The 14,998-nt window shown below is 35.3% G+C and overlaps 3 protein-coding genes and 2 non-coding genes across 5 annotated transcripts; 4 read left to right on the forward strand and 1 right to left on the reverse strand.

Moving 5' to 3' along the window:
• Positions 1 to 637: 637 nt before the first annotated feature.
• On the reverse strand, positions 638 to 4,117 carry LOC125214668 (ATP-dependent Clp protease proteolytic subunit 4, chloroplastic). Its single transcript, XM_048115784.1, has 3 exons — positions 3,632 to 4,117; positions 1,933 to 2,434; positions 638 to 1,070 (listed from the first exon to the last, which is right to left on the reverse strand). Exons 1-2 carry the CDS (start codon positions 4,039 to 4,041, stop codon positions 1,948 to 1,950), a joined length of 897 nt encoding a protein of 298 aa, XP_047971741.1. The 5' UTR covers positions 4,042 to 4,117; the 3' UTR covers positions 638 to 1,070; positions 1,933 to 1,947.
• A 2,875-nt stretch (positions 4,118 to 6,992) lies between these two features.
• LOC125217268 lies at positions 6,993 to 7,181 on the forward strand. The gene has a single exon (XR_007175685.1). It is a non-coding gene; the product is annotated as a small nucleolar RNA snoR143 (small nucleolar RNA).
• Positions 7,182 to 7,393: 212 nt separating this feature from the next.
• On the forward strand, positions 7,394 to 7,470 carry LOC125217197. The gene has a single exon (XR_007175618.1). It is a non-coding gene; the product is annotated as a small nucleolar RNA R12 (small nucleolar RNA).
• A 1,309-nt stretch (positions 7,471 to 8,779) lies between these two features.
• LOC125215307 (anamorsin homolog) lies at positions 8,780 to 11,481 on the forward strand. The gene is made up of 8 exons (XM_048116689.1): positions 8,780 to 8,933; positions 9,160 to 9,307; positions 9,720 to 9,880; positions 9,987 to 10,055; positions 10,341 to 10,500; positions 10,588 to 10,718; positions 10,817 to 10,891; positions 11,148 to 11,481. The coding sequence occupies exons 2-8, from the start codon at positions 9,169 to 9,171 to the stop codon at positions 11,184 to 11,186; spliced, it is 774 nt and encodes a 257-aa protein (XP_047972646.1). The 5' UTR covers positions 8,780 to 8,933; positions 9,160 to 9,168; the 3' UTR covers positions 11,187 to 11,481.
• Positions 11,482 to 13,367: 1,886 nt separating this feature from the next.
• LOC125211122 (acyl-CoA-binding protein-like) lies at positions 13,368 to 14,841 on the forward strand. Its single transcript, XM_048110819.1, has 4 exons — positions 13,368 to 13,516; positions 14,159 to 14,276; positions 14,433 to 14,495; positions 14,581 to 14,841. The coding sequence occupies exons 1-4, from the start codon at positions 13,505 to 13,507 to the stop codon at positions 14,658 to 14,660; spliced, it is 273 nt and encodes a 90-aa protein (XP_047966776.1). The 5' UTR covers positions 13,368 to 13,504; the 3' UTR covers positions 14,661 to 14,841.
• Positions 14,842 to 14,998: the final 157 nt, after the last annotated feature.

A 14,998-nucleotide genomic window follows, 5' to 3' on the forward strand; every position in this document is an offset into this window, starting at 1 on the left:
TATCTTGACAATTTCACATTTTCCCTCTATAAAAATATCAACTTTAATCATCAAATGTTTTTATTTAATAAATTCCATATTTATCACTAATCTTGAAAAACAGTCATAGTTGTCAACTTGTCATAAAAAGGAAAGGGATTATTTTTGCCAACACATGATTTTGATATCGTTGCAAGTTTGGCAGCAGTTTTATTTCTTTTTAAGTCGGGTTGTTGTAACTTTTTTTAGTTAAAAATTATTAGTGGAAAAAACTCACTTTTGCGTGTGAACCTTTTAATTTTGTTTAACATATATGGAAAATCTAAAATTGGAATATACATAACCAGACAATGAGATAGCCTTTCGTATAAATGGTGATAATATCATAATTTTCTCTGTAAACTCAAAATAAAAATATTGACTACTTATATTTACAGCAAAAAATATGAAACATTTTCATTTTACCTCGGTTGACAGAAAAAAAAAACATACATTTCAACAATTTCAATTATATACGTCTATTAACTATGTTAGCTTGTTACTTACCCATAAACTATCATCACACAAATCCTAAAATCGTCGATTAATCATGGTTTACCATTCCCTGGTCATTCCTATCTCATATTTCATTTCATCAATACACGTTGTACAAATGAAATACGAGAATCAAATGGAGTATATTGGATCAAGATCCGAGGGTCGTGAAGATGGTGGAGTCTTAAAGAATGCCAAGATGAAGTCACAGGAGTAGTTACACTTTTACAATCTATTGGCATAGAACTAAAGCAATTGCTGGAGCATGTAACACTTCCGATATGGCAAGCCTTTTCACCTGGCACTGTGTTTATTGTGAACGTAAAAGGGACAACATCAGCCATTACATAGTATTTTACAAGCAAATACAGATAAATCGTACCGGGACATGCCTTGCTTAAACAAAACCTGCCTAAGATTACCAACGAGAAATCTTGCTACATCCATTTGATTAGATTTTGCAGTTACAATCAAGGATCCGGACGCCACTTAGAGCAAATGAAGCAAAATCTGACCTATCTCAACATTGATCTTCAATGGAATCATATCAATGATGCCTAGGCAAGGAAAAGCATGGATAAAACATAAGTAATGGTTATGATTTTTCCAGAATACAACATTTCAGAAGGCAGTATCATCATGTGACATACATATAAATTTATACATAAAAATGATAATAAAGAACTCTGAGATCATCAAAACTGATTGGTCAACATCAAGTTAATATTATTCTACTTCATTTCCTATTTGGACCAAACAACTATTGATCATGGATGTTTTATCAGTATGAATGGATCAACAGTAAGAGCATACTGCCAAGTGTTTCCTACCTAAAATTTTGCTTAAAAGAACATGACTAGATGCATAGCAGCCTACAGAAGGTGCGCTGAATAATTTACTGGTGCCTTGATGAGACATGCTCAATATAGATTTATGAGAGCAGATCTTGTATCAACTTCTAATTGTACTTAAAATAAATTGGAATAAATGGAGTATGCAGGAATCCATATGATCATATTTCGGCTCAAGGTGACATGCTCAATAAATGGAGTATGCAGGAATAATTTACTGGTGCCTTGATGAGACATGCTCAATAAATGGAGTATGCAGGAATAATTTACTGGTGCCTTGATGAGACATGCTCAATATAGATTTATGAGAGCAGAACGTGTATCATAAATGGAGTATGCAGGAATAATTTACTGGTGCCTTGAGGAGACATGCTCAATATAGATTTATGAGAACAGAACTTGTATCAACTTCTAATTGTACTTAAAATAAATTGGAATAAATGGAGTATGCAGGAATTCATATGATCATATTTCGGCTCAGGGTGACACTTCATGTTTATGTCATTGCACAAAGGACAAATAGAACCCGTCACAGATATAAATTATAATTCAAGAAAGGACAGCTTACATGTGACAACTTTGACTAATATATCTCATCATCAGGGATATCTGGTGTCAAAAACTTTTTGGGATCTTTGCTGATCTCCAAGTAATCGAATGTAGATGACTTAACCTTGTCAGGAACGGGCTCGAGCGGAATAATGCTATCTCCATCAATGACTCCGTCAATTATGCCATATTCAACTGCTTCAATTGGGGACATGTAGCGATCTCTATCAATATCCTTCTCAACTTGTTCATATGATCGACCCGTGAATTCGGATATAATTGTTGTTACATTCTTCTTGTTATGCATTACTTCCCGGGCTTGAATTTCCACATCTATGGCTTGCCCACTAGCACCCCCAAGCGGTTGGTGTATCATTATCCTTGTATTAGGCATTGCAAAGCGTTTCCCTTTAGTGCCACCGCCAAGGATGATGGAAGCTGTTGATGCAGAAATGCCTAGTGCAATTGTGGAAACATCAGCCCTCACTAGGCGCACAACATCAAAGATGGCCATTGTAGCACTGGAGGTAGGTAAAGATTAGTACCGTACAAGTCAGTAAGTAAATGAAGGACTAAAGAAAGCTTAATCTTGAGTATAATTGTAAAGTTCAAATGAAGGAATTAATACAAATGAATAAGCAGTGAAAATGATAACAATAAATAATACTCCTATAAAACATGACAGGTTCTCACATTGGCGTGTGATCTCTCTGTAAGAAATTAGTCAACAGTCACCAGAATACATGTTTCGGAAATAGAAGGTAATAAATGACATCAAGTGAAAAGTTGGACATGCCCTTGTTCACCAAAAACAACATCACAATAGGTGTAACCAACAAAACAAATGGACAGATAAAAAGAAGGGAACATATTCCATATCCTATTTTTTCCCATCTAACTGCCTCAATTTGAATCAAGTGCGGGATATCAGTGTCATTAATTCATATTACAAAGCACACGACCTACTTATGCTCCACATTGTATATGAGTGCATGCATCTCATACAACGAACAACTGGAAAAATAATACAGTGAGACAACATTGTTCTAAAAGAAGTTACACTCAGTGGAGAAGAAAGTAAAACCACATCACAATGATCACACTATGTTTCTATTAGCCATCTTTCTGAAGTGCTCATATAACAGAAATTCATGATACAATCTGCCACTCATTTACATCCAATCATAACAATGTCAGCGTCTATGCATCGTAGTAGTTACAAAACCAGCAAAATTCAACATATTTAGCAGCTACAAGATCTAGAGTTTAATCTCAGCAAATAATAAATAAAAGAGGAACTGGATAAAAAACCCAATATGGATAGTCTACAGATGAATAACATAGTCGCTTAACAGATCCATATGCCATCAGAAATATTATTATCGACCTCTCTTATCAACAAGGACATTATTTCACCAACATACCCCGCTACCAGGAATGCCTCCAATTCCAAAAATGGTTAATAAACTCAACAATCACCGTATAAACATGGGCTCAATATAGAATTTTCCAACACGAAGGTATCAAAATATAATTTCATATTCCCCAAACTTAGCTCCCTATGTCTAGTTTGAAACCCTAAATCCACGCCCAATATAATATTTCCGATACTCAACTTAGAACATACCATTCGAAAATTTATCCTATTCGTTTGAACTAAACCCTTCTAAAACATTGAAACCCCCAAAATTCGATTCAAACGAAGAGCACAACCCTACCTGAGCGAACCACCAGCGGAATTGATGAAGAGCCGGATATCCTTGGTAGAATCCTGAGCGTCCAGCAGAAGGAGCTGACTGATGATGGCGTCAGCGACGAAATCATCAATACTGTTGCCGAGGAACACAATCCTCTCCTTAAGCAGCAGCCCCATGGCGTCGGCCTCGGCGCCGCGCATGGCAGTGGCGGGAGACTGCTGCGCCGCGGGGGAGAGGTGCGTGAGGAGGGAATCAGGGTAGGTGAGCGTCTGTGGACTGAAGGAAGAAAGCGAGCATTTGAGAGGGGAAGTTAGGGATTTAGGAGCGCGGAGGAAGTGCGCGGAGGGTGAAGGGGCGGGGAGGTGAGAGAGGCGGGGGAAGGCGGGGAGAGAGCGGTGGGTTAGCGGCGTGGAGAGGATGAGAGAGTCCATTGCTGCTGCTGGTGTGAGAAGTGAAGAGTTTGGTGCAGCTGCCGAATGAGAGAGAAGATGAGGTGAGAGAGAGACTGATAATTTACAAATGCAAATAATCTGTGAATTGGGCTCCTTGGTTAGCTCAGCGCACTAAAACAAACTGGGCTCATTTCCCGGCCCATTATTTTTTTGTCTGACTGCATTCGAATCAAATTTTAATTGAAAAAATGTGGCATATCCTTATTGAAATTTAAAGGTAATTATGTTAAACAGCTATTATTATGAATATAAAATTGTTGTAACAAATAAAAGTTATAATGGAGTACTATATTTTAAAAAACACATTTTTGCGATTCAAAATTATTATTGCAGAAGCGAATATTATGCTTGATAAAAATATTGTTTTTCTCAAAAAAACGTGCCGCCTTCTTTTCATAAAAAACACTATTCAAAAAGGCTGATTTGTTTTTGTTTTCTTAACAAAGTAGAAATTAAGATTAAGCAAAAGAATTAAATAATATTTATAAATTTAAGATTCAATAAATTTTGGTCCAGACTCCAAAGTGATTATTTAAAATTTAAGATGCACTTGATTTGTAAATATATACTTTCAACACAAAAATATTAAATTTGAAAATAACAATGCATTAAGAGCATTTACCATGGGAGAGGCCACGACGTGAGGCTCCCTCATTGTAGAAGGCGGGTTACGGCGTGGGGAGAGGGGACGACAAGCGGGGACTCTCTTGGGTCATGGCGATGGGAATGGGAAGTAGGGAAGCCAGAATTTTAACAGTGGGGGACCCAAACTACCAATGAATTTTTTGAGTGCTAGCAACATCTTAGTTCAGTGCTTACAACACAGAAAAAACTCGGACATGAGCAATATAAAAAGCCATAGGTGAAAAAAATAAATGATGAGAAAATTAACTAGTGAATAGATTTGTTAAAGCATAACATCGATTTTACAAAAATATTACTCCGTATATGATATATTTACATATTTATTAGATCAGTAGACTATTATTTATAATAAAGAGCATCACATTAAAATTGATTTATTCTATACTTCATCTATAAAATCATTCTTTATGATTACAAATTAAAATGATTTTTATAAAATTATTAGTTAAAAAAAATTAATAAAAGTTAAGAATGTGAGAGTCCATAAAACATAAATGAATATGAGAAAATCAACAAAACTTACTAATTAGAGAAAATAAAGCCACAAATGAACTACGAGCATAGCTTACTAAATCGATTTTACTATATGCATATTTTTACATTTGTAGAGCTAAATAATTCTTTATTATATATACTCATAAGTTAAATTAATAATACAAAACTAATAATAGTATTATAAATCTAATAGAACAAAAATGAATAGAGAATAGAAGAAACGGGATTATCAAAAATTAGGTGCTCTCATAAGGTGTCAAACTCTACATCTTGTGAACAAAAGACTAGAACTCAAGCCACCTGGGCTAACATTAGATATGTCTAATGTTGCATATATATACGAAAAACACAAATGGCTGAGGGGCCAAGGGCCCCTCTGGTCCCACCGTGGTTCCGCCCCTGGGTAGAGCGGACGTGCGACGCCCATTGAGGGCTGCGACGCTGCACTGAAAGAGGGTGGGGTGAGTTAAGAGTTTTAACTTTTTTCTTAATTTCATATTTCAACTTCTATAAATACACACCCTTCCACACTTCAAAATTCATTCCTCATTTCAGTTGATGGATACAACACTTGATGAAAAAGGAATCATGGATAAGGCCATGGAGATGGCCGCGAGGTACTACCCTTCATTGCTAAGGAAATTGTGAATGAAGTAGGTCGCACGGCCTAGGTTCCTCTAAACGTTAGGCACACATCCCAGGTTCCTCGAGACGTCGTGTACATATCTGGGATTACTGAAGAACTGAGTGACTCGGCGACATCCAGCACTGCTCTAATCCATCAACCTAGTCTAGCCGTGCAGAGGATTTCCCAAAAATTGAGGAAATGAAAATGAATATGACATTCAATAGATACTTCAAAGCGCATAAGAAGGATACGTCAAACATGACGGAGGAGGAGCGCCATGTGGGCGTACTCCATAAGAATGTGAAAAAATAACTTCACAAATAGTGTCGTTTGAAGTTTTAACTCCGCTTTACTCCCTCCATCCCCATTAATTATCCACTTTTGTCATTTTCGTTCGTCTCACATTAATTGTCCACTTTTGTCATTTTCGTCTGTTTCCCATTAATTGTTTACTTTCACTTTTATTATAAATAGTAAGTAGGATCCACATCACTAAATTATTTCATTCACGTTTATTATAAACCAATAAATAAAAATGGAATCCATATTCCACTAACATTTTAACCCACTTTCCTTTACATTTTATAAAACTTATGTCGGAATTAAAGTGGACAATTAACATGGACAGAGGGAGTATTATCTATGAAATCGTTTGAATTTATATATCGTGTTCGCGTATATTAATTCCAATATTAAAATAATGAATAGTGTAAATTACTAAATTAAATGTTTTGACTTGTGGGGAGCATTGGGAGAGGGTATACATTATAGAAGTTGTAGTCTAAGACAGATGAAAAATATGATGACGTATCGAGAGAAGGGCGGACGTTGTAAATGCTCTAAAAATCCAACAAGCAACCTGAAAAATGGGATATATGCTATTTTTTTTCTTTTATTGATCTCATAATTACCATTGATTAAAGCATTTAATTATTGTAAAATTATAAGGCTTTGAAAGCCCAATTAATTAGAGGCCCATTAGCCCAATCTCAGCTATTTATACCCAATCCCAGTGTGGGCTATGCACATGTCTTTGCTCTTCAAAACCCTAGAGTTTATATCTCTTCTTCTGCTCGCCTTCACTGCTTGAAGATTTATTTACACTTTCATGATTTATGGATTTTATTTTTTATATTTATATCGTTTCTGCTTCCAATCCGAATCGCACTCCGCTTTAAGAGGCTGCGCCAATATTCTTAAAAACAATATTCGAATGGAGTAGTCTCTGAGCGATTGTGCGGAAATGAAATGCCGAGTTAAGCTCGGCGGCGGCCAGACAACCGTTGAGATGGATCCACAGATTAGCGCCGCCGTTTCCACGGTGCTTGTCTACTAAATCCGTCTCAAATTCCCTTCCATTTATCACAATTTCCCCTTTTTAAAATTATTTTTTCATGGTTTTCCCCTAATTTGGACGATTAAAATGTTTTAACTTTTAACGATTGAATTCCATGTCGTGTGTATTTATTCCTCTTTATGTAATCTATCTCTAGATACGAATTCTTCCTCGTTTTCAATTATTTTCGGTAGGTATAATTTTTCAGTATTTTGGAGGATGGCATTATATGAATGATGAAAAAATCAGACGGATTCCCAATGAGATTTCGATCTTTGATCATTACCAGCTACTTCTGACTTATTTTGTCATCCATCTTATTTTACTTTTCACCACACGATTATTCTGATGGTTCTTTTGATAATAGTATTTGCTTGGTGGTTTTCTTTCCTTGATTTTTTTCGATCAAGATCTCGTAGTGCATTCACAATAATAAACAAAACTTGAACTCATTCCTAGGCCTCGTTTTATTTGTATTTTAGTCCTTGATAGTCCTACTTATCCATACCTTTCTTATGTTTGGTTGCCATGTTACCATTATCTCCAAGCTCGAAAAAAAGGATGACTAACTATTGTTATTTGTACATCACATGGGCATAACACTAGTTCAAAACGAAAGCCTATGACCATTAATGATGCCAAATTGCCAAAGAAATATGGGGGACAAACTAGATCAAGATAAATTGGAATTAAATACTCCCTCCATCCCACAAAGATTGTCTCACTTTGAGTTTTAAGAAATGTAATAGAAAGTGAGTTGAAAAAGTTAGTGGAAGGTGGGTCCTGTTTTTATATATTAGTTTTATAATAAAATGTGAGTAGGAATAAGTTAATGGAATATGAGGTTCATTGCAAAAAATGGTAAAAAGTGAAATGAGACAAATTTTGTGGGACGGATGAAATGAAAAAATGGGACAATCTTTGTTGGACGGAGGGTACAAGTGTGAGTCGTGCGAGATGACATAGAGAGGATTGGTGTTGTAGTGCATGCAGCCATGCACTGTCTTGTGGCCACTCGATTGCGCCGTCGCCTGAAGCTCATCACCACCCGAGCTAGCACTTGCAGACTCACGCCTTTTCCACATGATTTTCCCCTTCCATTTGGATACTATTATTCAGTGGTCATAGATGGTCTGAGCTGATTTAATTGTGCAGTATTAACAAGACTACATTTAGTTTACATGTGATCAACACGTTTATCTATAATAAACATATTGTTTGCAAATTTGATTCAAACATATGAGTAATTCGAATGGCAAAGTAACATTATCTTAAATTTGATCATACTCTTCAAGATTTTAAATACGGGAAGGACGAGAATTGATTGACTTCATATGTTATCAACACAATTTAAATGATGTCAATAATTTAAGAGTTTCTCCTAAAAATAGTTCCCTGCCTATCAATCAAGATCTACATTTACTTTCTACTTTATTTTAATTCTTAGAATTAAACATATTTTTCTTTTCCTGGTTTAATATACACATTCAATAGTCCTACCTGGTAGTAGTATTCAATAATCTGACACAGTAACTAACTAAATAGTCTAAATTAAACAAAAATTCAAAGAAGCGAAACGATTTTGAAATTTAGCACACGATTTAATAATGACGTGAGACCCTAAACCCAAACTCCCACACATTTAAATACGCCGGAAACATTATTTCCTTTTCTTCCATCAAAATTTCAATCACCATTTGCGAAATTCCACCGATAATCCATTTTCCAGCTACCGCCATCGATTGCTTCTCCAAGTCGTTGTTCCAGGTGAGAGCTTCGCGCCTCCAATTAACCTTCAGTTGCTTTAGTTTTTCTCGTCACGAATTGTGTAGTCGATCGCTATATTCCCCTCTTTTCCGTGCTGAATTTAGCTTTGATATTGCCCCAGTGCGCATGTTTTTTTGCGACTATCATTTGTGACACCTGTTTAGTTGTTTTAGAGGATTATTCTGCTAGAAATTGACATGTTTGCGACCGGGAATTTTTGGTGTAGGGAACAGAAATGGGGCAGTATAAAATGTTGGTGATCACGGATCAGGTAGCCGTGTCGATTTCTGCAGTTTCCGATGCTATTAAGAAGCTGAGGAAGGAAGAAGTTGTAGTGGTTGATCCAATGATCATCACTCAAGCTACCTCAGACAGTAAGTTATTGTCACTTTTTATTTTTTGTTAGTTTAATATGTTTAATTGAAGAAATTTCTTGGCATTGAATCCTCTATTTCAAAAAGCATTTGTATGTGTGGTAAATTTGTAGTTTAGGCCATTTACTGTATTTGATATGGAAATTCTTGATGGTGGAGGATAGAATACGGTTATCTAATTGATAGCATCATGTTATTATTCGATTTGGAGTCTATTGATGACTGTACGGTGCTGCAGATACCGAATGTCGTAGAAGAGCTCTACGGCTTATTAGTACTAGATTAAATTCTCTTTGTCTGCACAAAATCTTAATAATATATAGAAGCATGGTTGATAGCTTTTACATTATGTTTCCATTTCACGGTAAATCACTTAATATTTATGTTTGTTCTCTTTCATATCTTTTGGCAGGTCTAACGTCGCTGGAGTCTTCATCTGTAGATGATGTTGTTTCTCTCTGTAAAACATTGGAGTTTCCAAGTGATCAGTTGCTTGGAAATATCTCAAGAGTTTTAAAACCTGGTGGATCTGTCCTTTTTTACTTGGATTCTCAAACTGTGGGGGAACAAATGGTAGTTTTTTTAGGTTCTATATTTTCTTCCTTGATGAAGATGTAATCACCAGAAGTTTTTTTCCATGCTAAGCATATTTGATCAACATACTTGGATTCTACTGCAGAAAAACCATTCTCTTGATCGCAAGTTGGTTCTGGCTGGATTCCTGGACATACATAGGGAGTCATTTGGGGTGTGTCTCTTCTTAAACCTGTTTTTTGTCATCTATCGTCTGTATTGATTTCATATAGCGTGTTCTTATTTATAAGTTGACTCATTTTTACCCACAGCTAGAAGTAGTATCATTCAGGTAGATAAGGGTTATTTAGTTTTATTTTGGTGATGATGCACCATTGCATCATCAGTGTCTTCTAATTCGTGCTATGAACACAGTAATACAAATTTGATTTTTTGAGTTTAAATGCTTGTTTCTACTTTTGGATCCGCATAATGAAATTCTTGTATCTTCTATTGACAGACGAAGTGTAAGAAGCCTTCGTGGAAGATTGGATCTTCTTTTGCCTTAAAAAAAGCTTCCCAAGTTCTACCAAAAGTTCAGATTAATGATGATGATGATTTGATTGATGAGGATAGCCTACTTACTGAAGAGGATTTGAAAAAACCCCAACTGCCCTCTGGTTAGTCTTCATCTGTATATTATTTGTTTATTGTTTTATGAGTAGTCAAATGTGACAAGCGATGATAGTGTAGCTCTTCTGCAATAGGTGATTGTGAAGTTGGAATCACAAAGAAAGCTTGCAAAAATTGCAGTTGTGGAAGAGCTGGAAATGAGGAGAAAGTGAAGCTTGGACTTACTATGGACCAGATTGATAATCCTCAGTCTGCATGTGGAAGTGTATGTTTGATTAGATTTGATATGATTATGCAAATCCGTTGTTTTGCTTGTTTTCAATTTTGGTGTTGTTATACTTAATTGGTATTTCTTTTGTGCAGTGTGGTCTTGGAGATGCTTTTCGGTGCTCTACATGCCCTTACAAGGGTCTTCCAAAATTTAAGCTTGGCGAGAAGGTATGTGATGTACATTAACATTAACATTAACATGAACATGAAGAGATTGCTTGTAAAATATTTGTTGACGAAGTAGAGCACGATAGATCTGTTCCTCTTTAAACTTTATCCTTGGGGGATTCGCTGGTTCTCATGAAAATAGTCGTTTCTTCTGTTTTCACTTTTTGTAGCATTCCATTTAACAAACTTGTCATAAATCTATGTATGTGCACAATTAAGCTCAAGTGATTCTGAGATATCAACCTTGTTTTGGCAGATTGCATTGTCTGGAAACTTCTTAGCTTCCGACATATAACCATCAAGAAGCTGGAACAGAGGATCCAGTTGATATACATGCGTTTTTGGGTCCTTACTATTGGATCATGCTGTGCATTAGGTTGAACGAACTGGTGGTCTTCTTTGTAGCATTAAATCGTTGAGCTATTCTTTTATTGGATTGCTCCTAACATAAGAAATTCTTTCATGAATATTCTTTAACGGAGTTGATGGAGGTAATAGATGTTTACTGCTATAGTAATATATTACTATATGGTGCATTATTGTCTCTTTTTAGTAATAAAGCAGTTTGGAAGTAAACAAGCTTTTGTGCATGATCAGTGTTTTATCAATGGGATTTTTATACGTTTATGTCATCGATTCTATTTTCGATATCCGTGATGTGATTGTTGTTAAATTTTGTGTTCTTCGTTGCAGATTTATTATAAATAACAACAGATAAATTAGATTATTAATGAGGTTATTGGTTTAAGTCTAATCTACATAGGCTCTTTTCGAAGCAAAACCAGTATGAGTCTTTATTATAGGTCCCAAATCGGATCGAGTCCACATGCCTACAACCAATTATGTTGCCAACTCTTTGGGATAATTGTTTGAGTGTGCTGATTTAATTTTATATTTATTCCAATGAATTAATATATACTAGTATGAACTACTTGAACATCAAGATCTGAACCAACTTAATATATTGAAAATGGGATAACTAAGAAAGCTAAACGAATAGATTTTGTGTCATTGTAGTGTTCCTTTACACCCCAATGGCCTAAATCTAATCATAGAATATGATAGTCATAGATGCCGTGTACATTTTGTACAATAGATAATATTTCTTTTTAATATGGAGTATAATAGAAATGATAATTAAATAAAATAGCGTACTTCGTTCTTTATATATAGGTTAATGTTTTTTTATAGTAAATTTTTTGTATCGTTGAAACCATTGATACTATCGTTGACAACCATATATCATCAATATACAAAGGGTCTATATTAAATCGTAATTACTACAGGGAGATATTATCATTTGATTATTACCTATATATTTGGATTTTGGATGGTTGGTCGATACATTTAATTATTTAAATATCCTCGTACAGTCGTACTTTTACTTTTTTGATTAATAAAATGCATTTAAATATACATTTAAAGACCTACTTGCACCAAAACTAGAAACACAAGGATTTATTGGAACAAATATTATCTCCACTTACCTACGCTAAAATAAAGCTCAATTCCGTGAAACCCATAATTTGTTAGTTTTAACAATTAAATTTTTATTATGACGATAAAAGTTTGATTGGGTTTTCTCGAAAGTCGAAACAATCTTCATCATCATTCATCTAAAAAATCTCCGGGATATGTTATTTAACATAAAAATTAACGGGCTTAATTTATTGTTAAGGCATAATTAGCGACATAAGTTTGGAATTCATAATTGATAGTTCTATAATTTTTTTTTGTCAAATTACTTTTGTCGTTAGTAAGTTGCAAAAAATAGTTTTGAGATTGCATGGCCTTAAATGGTTTTGAGATGGTAGTTCTTCGTGAATTAATGGATGTAGATAATCCTACGGCGAGGAGATGGCTACAGCATGTTCTCAAAATCAGTTCTAAAAAATAATATGCCAAAGTTGTATGATTGATGTGTGTTAAATGCGAGAAGTGTAAAAATGTCAAAATGTGAGCACTAGTTAATGTGTACGTTGTCCAGTGGATAGGGAGATTGGGCGATGCAACCTACTTAATACACTCTTCATCCGCGATTCAATAATTCATTATGTCATTTAAAGATCTATTTATTTTTTTATAACTTTATTACGTGACCCTACACTTACATTTAGTTATTACACTCAAAATTCAATATAAAAAGAATACTAAAATTGAAACTCACATTTCTCTAATTTTTATCATTCACATTTTCTTTATGATTTCAAACAATTTATCAAAACCACGCACAGAGCCAAAATGGGTTTTAACGGAGGGAGTATGTTATAATCTTTTTGTTTTATCATCTGACCATTGATTTTCTAACAATATGTTAAAAAATGATTATAAATAAATCAGGGAGTAATCTGCGTCTAAACAATCGAATAACTTGATTTATTCGAGGAATTATACTTAATAATTAATGGGTAAAGAACGATAGCGGTGCAACTACCCCAACCCTACATTATCATCAACGAATATGCTCTCACCACGTGGCATCTAGCTACTGGTCCCACATACTGTTGGTATCGGATTCTCCGTCTCTCACTCGTATATAAACTCTCATTTCTCTGCATCTTTCCGCACAATAATTTCAGATCCGTAACTCAGCTCGATACACTGCACCGAAACATGGGTTTGAGGGTACGCTTCATTCAAAAAACCAATCCATTTCCTTGTTTCTGCAATTTGTTGTTTATCATCTCGCGCGCGTTCCTGTTCACTGGTTTTCCAATTGATTTGCTTCCTTTCCCCCCCTTTTTATTGGAGTTGTGATCTAGAGTGCTGTATGTGTATCGGTGAATTGTTTTTAAACATTTTTGGATTTGGCTTAGATCTGGATCAATTGCTGCTTGCGCGACTGAAATTAGATTTGTTTGATGACTTGAATCGTTTATTTGTTGTTTCGGTTTCAAATTCAACCGTGCTTGATTTGTTCATCACAAACGTGAAAAAAAGTTGAGTTTAATCGGAGAAGAGAGCCGATTATGCTTGAATATTATAGAGTATAGACTAAAGTAGAATTAGCATCTCAATCGATTGCTTCGGTTCGATTACTGCTGAATTTATTGGCGCAGAGCTCTGTTTGCTTAGTAGTATTTCAATTCATTGATTCGGTTAGTTCTGAGTTCATTAGCGCAGAGTTCAATTTTCTTAGGTTTTCAATTCATTGCTGCGGTAATGCTGAGTTTATCTGCAGAGTTCAATTTGCTTAAGATTTCAATTTGCTGCTTCAGTTAGTGTTAATTTCAACCTGCTTACATCTGAGGTGAAAATTTGTTTTAGGAAGAATTTGAAGAGCATGCTGAGAAAGCTAAGACCTTGCCCGAGAACACTTCGAACGAAACTAAGCTCATTCTGTATGGACTCTACAAGCAAGCCACAGTTGGAAATGTCAACACGAGTTAGTTTCATTTTTAACATCGCATTTATTTCTATTTATCATGTTGATTTCCCCTCGTATGATTCTACATGAATCGAGATGGCTGCAGAGTTGGAATCATGCAGTCAGTGCATATTGCGTCGCTATAGATTAGACTAACTTTGTCATATAACGCAGGTCGTCCTGGTATGTTTAACATGAGGGACAGGGCGAAGTGGGATGCATGGAAGGGTGTTGAAGGTACATTTGATTCTCACTCCCAGCTTAGAAATCTGTTTTGATTGATTGAGCAATAGCTTAACTGATGAGATAATCGTGTCGGCAGGCAAATCTGCAGAGCAAGCCATGAATGACTACATCACCAAGGTGAAGCAGTTGTTTGAAGAATCTGGAGTTTCGTGCTGATTACAAGGTGTCATCGTCTACAAGTTACTCGTGATGTATGTCTAAAATAAGTTTTTGAAGTAAGTTATCAACTGGGGTGTTTATGCTTGAATTAAATGGAGTTCAGTTATTCAGACAGTGCTGTATCATTGTTACTCTGAAAATTCTATTATCATATTTATTCAGACAGTGTTGTGATTGAGATATGGTCCTTATTCTTGATATTAGCTTGTAACATAGCACTCTTCTATCTTTGTTTACCAATCGTAAAAGCTACTGCATTTGGGAAAAAGGAATGAATGAGAATATGCTCTTGCTTCTCAATTGAAAAGTTTTGAAAATCATTTAATTGATACCGA

The sequence above is a fragment of the Salvia hispanica genome, chromosome 3, assembly GCF_023119035.1.
Source record: "Salvia hispanica cultivar TCC Black 2014 chromosome 3, UniMelb_Shisp_WGS_1.0, whole genome shotgun sequence".
NCBI classification, from domain to species: Eukaryota; Viridiplantae; Streptophyta; class Magnoliopsida; order Lamiales; family Lamiaceae; genus Salvia; species Salvia hispanica.